Here is an 8,033-nt window from a genome sequence, read left to right on the forward strand (position 1 = left end):
ATCCGGACAAGTGTTTTGCAAGTTCTAGCAACTCGCAATTGATGTGCCACTGCAGTCGAGGTTCTGTCCAGGAGCCCGAAGCTGCATGCCCGTTGCATACGGCACCCCAGCCTGTCTTGGAGGCATCTGCGGTGACAACAACATGCCTCGACACCTGTTCTAAGGGCACCCCTGCCCGTAGAAACGCAGGGTCTGGCCAAGGACTGAAGAGGCGGCGACAACCCGGGGTAACGCTGACCCGGAGAGTGCCACGGCACCACACCCATCTCAGGATCCGGCCGTGCAACCAATGCTGAAGCGGTCTCATATGTAACAGGGCGAGCGGCGTAACTGCGGCTGCCATATGCCCTCTAAAATAGTTTTAGAGGGACCGCTGTCTTGCCCCTGAACAAATTTCGTTCGTGAGACGTGCTGTCATGTTGACCGATTCCAGCTCCATACCGAGAAAAGAGATGCTCTGCACAGGGGAGAGCTTGCTCTTCTCCCAGTTGACCCGAAGCCCCAGATGGCTGAGGTGTAAAGCTCCAGATCCCTGTGCTCACACAACAGCACAAGCCAGTCGTCGAGATAGTTGAGGATCCGGATGCCCTTCTCCCAAAGTGGGGACAGGGCACCCTCCGCCAGTTTCGTAAAAACACGGGGAGACAGGGACAGCCCGAAGGGGAGGACTTTGTACTGATATGCTCGACCCTCAAGGCAAAAAAAAGTCAAGGCAAAATCGAGACATGAAAGTACGCGTCCTTCAGGTCGATAGCTGCAAACCAATCCTGGTGTCGAACGCAAGAAAGAATGCGCTTCTGTGTCAGCATCTTGAACGGAAGCCTGTGCAGGGATTGGTTCGAGACTCGCAGATCCAGGATTGGCCATAACCCACCGCTCTTCTTGGATACGATGAAATAGGGACTGTAAATCTCCAAAAATCTCGGCTGGAGGGACAGGCTGTATTGCGTCCTTCACCAAGAGGACCACAATCTCTGCACGCAGGACAGAGACACCCTTGTCCGTTGGAACCCCTGAACCTGGGAGGGCGCTTGGCAAACTGAATCGCGTAGCCGAGCCGGACCGTCCGGAAAAACCATCGAGATGGGCTGGGCAGTTCTAACCACGCCCCCAGCCTCTGTACAAGCGGAATCAAAGGAGCAGTTACCGACGTCCCCGCGGTGGGGCAGCTGTGGGAAAAAAGGTGGCTCAACCCGGGAAGCGCAGCGTCCCGAAGTAGAGAAGAGCTGCTGGAAGCAGCACTTACTTGATCCTCCCATCAGTGCATCCTGCAACTCCAAGGTGTTGAGAGGAGACGCGGAGGTCAGTGGTGACAGCTGTGGAGAAAGCCCCTGGCCCTGCCCTGGGGGTGGGGGCTCAGATGTCAGTGTCCCCCAAAGAACAGTTCCTGACATCTCTGGGTTGCCCGTCTCAGGGACGCTTCGTGGTCTTCTGAGAAGACTTAGCGGCGCCCTGAGAAGTGGGCTGCGCCCCCTTTCTGTGGCCAGCTCGACGCCCCTGTTGAGGAGTTACCTCCTTTGGGGTTTCCTGGGGCGGAGCAGGTGTTGAGGCCGCAGAGGGGTGCCCTCGGCGCCGGGCAGACGAAGACCTGGCTCCCAGCGGCTTGGTGTTCGAAGCATCACGCACAAGTGCACCACGGTCCACAAGGGGAACGTCCACATACCCCCTGGCCGCCCCGCCATCGAGGGTAGTATGGAGGGAAGAGCTCAAACATGACCGGTGGTGTACGGGGCTTTCCACGTTTTGGTGAGCTCTTCATGAACCTCCGGGAAGAAAGGCATTGGGGCGGAGCATGGCTGGGAGTCATGTCAGGAGTCCAGATACCAATCATCGAGTCTCGAGCGCTCGGGAGAAGGTGGAGAGTTCACCTCCAGCCCGATGCTCTTGGCCGCCAACATTTGAGCATTGCCGTCAACTCAGCCTCAGACTCCGACTGAGCACTGGGGGGCTGTTCAGCAGAATCTACGGCTTCCGAAGACGATAGCCCCTCCTCTGATGCAGCGATCTTATCTTCCGGAGCCCCGAAAGAGACGCTGGGTCCGCCGCGGGACGAACCGGCGCCATCTACCGGAAGCTCAACGGGCTACACTGAGAGGGGCCGGACTTCCGTGGGGGCTGGCCCGATGGAGCATTCCTGACCGTGATCCTCAGGTCACCCATGTCCCTAATCAAAGCAACCACAGAGTCTTTACGACCCGACGAACTGGGCTGGGTAGAGCCTGAGGGAAGCCTCATTATAAATGAGAGCCGCGACCTTAGCGCAGCTATGGACATGTGCTCACAATGTGGGCACGAGCCATCCACGAACGCCGTCCCAGCATGCTTACGGCCCAGACAGGTGAGACAGCGATCGTGACCATCGTCAGAGGTAAGGAAACTACTGCACCCAGAAGCACACGGTCGGAAAGACATCTCGAAAGACACTCTCGACGACCGTGCTTGCTGTAGGAAATTGCTCTTTTAGGCTGGTTTGCCCAGTGAAGGACCGCAGCACTTATCGAACCAGGGTGATCTCTCCGCTGAATGCAAGAGAAACTGAAGATTCTCCGCAGCTGAGAACTCCTGCAGCTTATCAGATGGTGAAGACTCCTTTTCTTCTTTTAAGAAGGCAGACCTCACGAAGCGATCGGCTCCGAAGCAAAAATCTGAATGAGTAGATGCACGCCGCCATCTTATATACCCGTATGTATGGGGGAGTGGCTTGGCATGCAAATTCCACTCACCAATTCTCATTGGCCTTTTCTTCTAAAGCTCAGAGGTGATTGGGGCTCCCAAGTGAGACCCCTAACGTCAGCCGACGTAACGTCGAACGTGACTGACTGAAAGGGAACAATAGTTACCGATGTCTTTCAAAGTGCATTTACCCCATCTACTGGTGCACTGCTGTACACATTCATGCAGATTACCTTCTGCCTGACAGCTCTGACCACATTCCAGACACATTCATTATTAGTTTCTTTGGAAAACAATTTTTTTTTTAAATGTATTTGAACTGACCAACATGTGTGTCATGAGATGTTTTCACGTGTGGAAGTGTAGCTGAATAACCTTTATTTGTCCATTGAGGTATCTTTTAACATGAAACATTTTATATGAAAAACAATGCTTTTAATAAAAATGCTTTTATTAGAGCTGGAAGATGCTTTACTGATCAATACAACTGAATTATTTCTTCTTTAATTATGTCTGACGAAAATGAGAAATGAAAAGCAAAATGAAACAGAAGTAGTTAATGAGCCAAGTCACCCAAATGAGGCGTTGCAGGACTAGACCCCAACAGTAATGCCTTCTAATCCAGAGGAAATGTGCTCCAAACCACACAGCGTTTTCACAATGACGTCTGACAAATTGCTTGCCAGAGATGAATAACATGGTCGATTTCTACATCACTGTGAGGGACAATGCTGAACAGTATCTTACTTCTGCATGAACAAAAGCATTAAGGTTTACACATTCAAAAGCTTTGAAGTAACAGCATGTTAAACTAAAACAGATTAACCAAGTCTCCGCAAAATAATGAGGAATATGAAATAGAGCTATTTAGGAAGCAGACACCTCTTATCAAAAAGGTTACTTTAAGGAAGTGGGTTTGAGATTGTTTTAATTTATATCTGTAATTAAAAAAAAGTTTATGTCTAATGTTCACAAAAAACGATCATGTGAGGTATGTCTAATGGGCAGGGGTGTTAAACACAACCTTGGATAATTGTCCACTGTTCAGAAACCTCAGAAAATTAAGATCATATGATGTAAAGGAAGATTTCCTATCATAAAAACAGTAGATCACAGACAGTTTCCTCTTCACTGTTTTCATTATGATCGTTGACGCTCTGGCAACAGTCTGTCACAGAATCAACCTGTGCCCTTTTCCTTCTCCGTCTGTAAATAGGTTTCTTGTCAGCTGCTTCCTTTAAAATGCATTTCTGTTCTTGAGGTTGTAGGGCAGTTTGTAAGCACTCATAGAATCTATTGAAAATAAAAGTTAATACATTTAATTTTGCCATAACTATCATATTGAAATACTTAAAATACAGTGTGAATTAAATTATTTTAATATTGAAAATAAAATGAGGAATTGTAGGTGGGATGTAAAAGTAAATGTGGATGTGGTAATAAAATATATGTTGGGACTTAAAATAAAACTTAAAAAGATATGTACTAAGTTAAAAATCTAATATTAAATTTAAAAAAAATTAAGATTCGTTACATTACATAAGATTCATTACATACAATTACATTTGTGACATTTTTTTCATGTGAACTGATTTGTACACATCAGGGTTATTATAGCTAATTAAAACTAAAAGCATTAAAAATACTATGTGAAATAGAATACACTTTAACTAAAGTAAAACTTAAAAACCTTTTTTGACTAGCTGCCAAGCCAACATTTAGTTTAATTTGGTGTATCAAAAGTAACTAAAACGGAAATAAAAATTAACACAAATTAATACATTATAGAGAAAAAAACAATATTTAATTTATTTTAATTAATTTATTTTAATTTAAAATACAAATGACAAAAACATACAACAAATTTACTAACATTTTAAATATAATTAATATTGTAAAATTTAAAAACTCCAAACGAAAAATATAAAAAGTAATTCAAAATATGAATAAAACTATAATAGTATCTCAATGATGCTAAAATAATGCTGGTACAGATAAAATGTGTTTGCTTCCACTGCAGCCTACTGATGCCCTTTGAGACATTCTTTTAAAATTTTCCATTCAACTTCTCTAATCAATTAAATTGCATCATTTTTATTTAAAAAAAAAAGACTTTTAATTCCCACTGTATATTAACACAGGAGACTCTGCTTACAATATACCTCTCTATTCTTTTAAGATTTTCTTCCATCTTCTGGTTAGAAACTCTGACAAGGAAATCAAGATATTGGTCAGTGATGAGGACAGTTCCCCTGTGGCTTACAGGAACCTCAAGACAATGTGTGCTGCGTACTGCCTATAAAAAAAAAAAAAATTTCAAAGACAAATACAAGTTATTTTAGACCCCAGAAGAGCACTGATGTATCTTTAATTTTGAACAAAAAGCACAATGTGTATCTTACCATGATGATCTTGCCTTTCTTTCCCACAGTTATACCAGAATTCCTAAAGCCGGAGTTTACTGCAACAGTATGCTAAGGAACAAACCATAAAAAGTAAGTAATTATTTGCTCCCCTTTAAACAACCTCCATGGTCAGTTTCATTTTAATTCAATGTGACAGTCACCAGTAGCTGTGCATCTTCAAGCTTTTTACACTGAACGTGAAGGACAAAAGGCTCAAACTTCAAAGAGGCATCTCCAACAGACTTCTCCAGACTTGTAAGCTGTTTCAGAAACACACGAAGCTTTAAATCACAGTTGATTATTTCTGTATATTTGTAAAATGTCTTCAATTTCTCACCACATCTTCACTATGGCACTTCTGATGGGTAACAAATAACCAGGAGCAGTTTCGCTTTTGCACTTGGCAGTCCCATGCCTTAGATAAGAACATGCCATTACATATCACAGTGACCAATACACATACAATACTAGTTACCATAACCTTAATGATCTTTTGATAAAGGCTTACAGTATATGCTATAAATGCTTATTTGTTTTGTTGATAAATAAATACAAAGTAAAGGCTACATTTTACACTGTGTTATTTCATAGTTAGATTGACTTCACTATTATTTTAAAATGTAATATTAAAGATTCAGTCAGTGTGTCCAAACCTTTAAAGGGATAGTTAACCAAAAAATGAAAATTCTGTCATCATTTACTCACAGTCAAGTTCCCAAGTATAATATTTTTCCTTCTGCTGAACACAAAAGACATTTTGAAGAATGTGTGTAATCAAAGTGGTTAATTATATATATATATATATATATATATATAATGGATATCAATGGGGGCCAGCAACTGATTCGTTACCCATATTATTCTTCAAAATATCTTCTTTAAATACGAGTGTCTTTTGAAAATCATACTGGTGACAAATTATAGACAAATAACTTCTCATTCTTACCCCGTCAAAAAGGATGATTCTTCCGGAGCAAGAGCTTGTCGTGAAATACTGATCGTGGCTGTTGATAAAGGCGACAATATGAGAAATATCGTCATCCACACTGCCCTTCTTACTGAAATCACACTTATTAAGACACTGATTCTTCCATGACTCAAACGTATCGCCGGCCATGTTTAAATACTACTAATGAATTATATTACTAGTTTTTGCCGAACTCTGGAATAATATCATTAAGTAAACAATCAGATTTTTAAATATTAGTTTGTTTGCTAGATTTGCTGTTCATAGGTTATCTCATGTTTGATGTTTCGAGAGCACGGGCGGGTACGGTGGCCGGGATGTGCCCAGATTCATTTCATACGGAAGTGAAGAACTGCAGGGAGCTGCGACCAGTCTGGCAGTTGAACAATGTATTGTATCCTATGTCGTGCTGTTTTCTTTAGAACGCGACGCTGTGTAACGTTTGTGCACTACATTTGCTATATGCTATAATAGGCTGTTGGAGAAAGCTCTAGTTAGATCATTTTGATTCAGATGTCCTAATTTATTGATTGTTATTTTTTCAACAGTGCAGAAACCAGTAAAACTTCAACCTACCTTTTCAATCCACTTGTTTTGCAGAGGCTACTATGGCCACATCTAAATTAATGAGAGCCATTAGGGTGTCAGAGTTTGGAGCCCCTTCCGTTTTAAAACTCTGCACAGACCTGCCTGTGCCAAATCCTGGTCAGAAACAGGTGGGTAAAAAAATCTTATCTTCCTCATTTACTGATTGTTTAAGTTATGAATTCAGTTTAGTTTTCTCCCGTGAAAGCTGATGCAAATTATTTATTAATCTTGACATTATTACTAATTATAACTAACTTCATTTTGAAGAATCAGTGCTGTCAAATGACATGACATAAAATTACATTCTTTTTTCAATTATTTAATAAATGTCTTATTTTGCTTTTTGCACAGATGACCAGATTGTAATTTTTAGACCTTGCAGTAATGCTTAACCCAGGAAAAAAAAAATAAAATAATAATAATATTTTCTGGCAGATTCATAATTAAAGGGATAGTTTACCCAAAAAAAGAAAACTGTGTCATCATTTACTTACAAGCTCTGCAATCAGCACTGCTGTAAAATCACATCATGTTTATTTATGTAGCACTTTATGCAAAAGACTGCTTTAAAGCAAGCAGCTTTACAGTATGAAACATGAAAAAACAGTGTCAATGTCAGCGTTATGTATATGAATATGTATAGAATATTCAATAGCTCAATATTTTACCGAATTGCAAAAGCTGAATAATCAATCAAAGCCTACTGATTAATCAGCAAATTAATCGATTAATAGTTCAAATAATGGTTAGCTTAATCGATTATCAAAATAATAGTATGTTGCAGCCCTTATTTGGAGTGTATTTTAAGACTAAAGAGTCAAGGGACATGTTTTTCTCCATGTTTAGAGAAGGACCCAGAGACCACCTTGTCTTTTTAGAAATAATATTTATGTACATCTACTGACTTAGTCACAGTATTAGTTTATTATTGATATATGTTGTTATATATACTACCAGTCAAAAGTTTTTGAACAGTAAGATTTTTAATGTTTTTAAATAATTCTCTTCTGCTCACCAAGCCTGCATTTATTTGATCCAAAATACAGCAGAAGCAAAATTATTGTGAAATATTTTTACTATTTAAAATAACTGATTTCTATTTGAATATATTTTAAAATGTAATTTATTCCTGTGATCAAAGCAAAATTTTCAGCACCATTACTCCATTGTTCCAGTGTTCAGTGTCACACGATCCTTCAGAAATCATTCTAATATGCTGATTTGCTGTTCAAGAAACATTTTTTATCATTTATAATATTTATATAAAACAGTTGAGTAAATTTTTTCAGGATTCTTTGATTAATAGAAAGATCCAAAGATCAGCATTTATCTAAAATAAAAAGCTTTTGTAACATTATACTATACCATTTAAAAGCTATATATATTAATATATATATATA

At 40.4% G+C, this 8,033-nt stretch overlaps 2 protein-coding genes across 2 annotated transcripts in view; one reads left to right on the forward strand and one right to left on the reverse strand.

Moving 5' to 3' along the window:
- Positions 1–3,137: 3,137 nt before the first annotated feature.
- tyw3 (tRNA-yW synthesizing protein 3 homolog (S. cerevisiae)) lies at positions 3,138–6,411 on the reverse strand. The gene is made up of 6 exons (XM_016523573.1): positions 6,025–6,411; positions 5,416–5,493; positions 5,240–5,338; positions 5,076–5,147; positions 4,836–4,969; positions 3,138–3,966 (listed from the first exon to the last, which is right to left on the reverse strand). Exons 1-6 carry the CDS (start codon positions 6,193–6,195, stop codon positions 3,768–3,770), a joined length of 753 nt encoding a protein of 250 aa, XP_016379059.1. The 5' UTR covers positions 6,196–6,411; the 3' UTR covers positions 3,138–3,767.
- A 45-nt stretch (positions 6,412–6,456) lies between these two features.
- cryz (crystallin, zeta (quinone reductase)) overlaps positions 6,457–8,033 on the forward strand; it is a 41,400-nt gene continuing 39,823 nt past the window's right edge. The window contains 1 exon segment of the mRNA XM_016523572.1: positions 6,457–6,761. Coding sequence (XP_016379058.1) covers positions 6,654–6,761 — 108 coding nt within the window. The 5' untranslated portion in view covers positions 6,457–6,653.

Source organism: Sinocyclocheilus rhinocerous, unplaced genomic scaffold (genome assembly GCF_001515625.1).
Source record: "Sinocyclocheilus rhinocerous isolate Xijiao unplaced genomic scaffold, SAMN03320098_v1.1 scaffold930, whole genome shotgun sequence".
NCBI classification, from domain to species: Eukaryota; Metazoa; Chordata; class Actinopteri; order Cypriniformes; family Cyprinidae; genus Sinocyclocheilus; species Sinocyclocheilus rhinocerous.

What these genes read in the sequence shown, in the direction of transcription:
- tyw3 (XM_016523573.1), bottom strand. Translation starts at nt 6,195, where the DNA reads ATGGCCGGCGATACGTTTGAGTCATGGAAGAATCAGTGTCTTAATAAG. An exon ending in AGTGCCATAGTGAAGATGTG is followed by an intron (nt 5,339 to 5,415) that starts GTGAGAAATTGA and finishes TTTCTGAAACAG; the next exon opens with CTTACAAGTCTGGAGAAGTC. An exon ending in AATCTTAAAAGAATAGAGAG is followed by an intron (nt 3,967 to 4,835) that starts GTATATTGTAAG and finishes TATTTTCAATAG; the next exon opens with ATTCTATGAGTGCTTACAAA.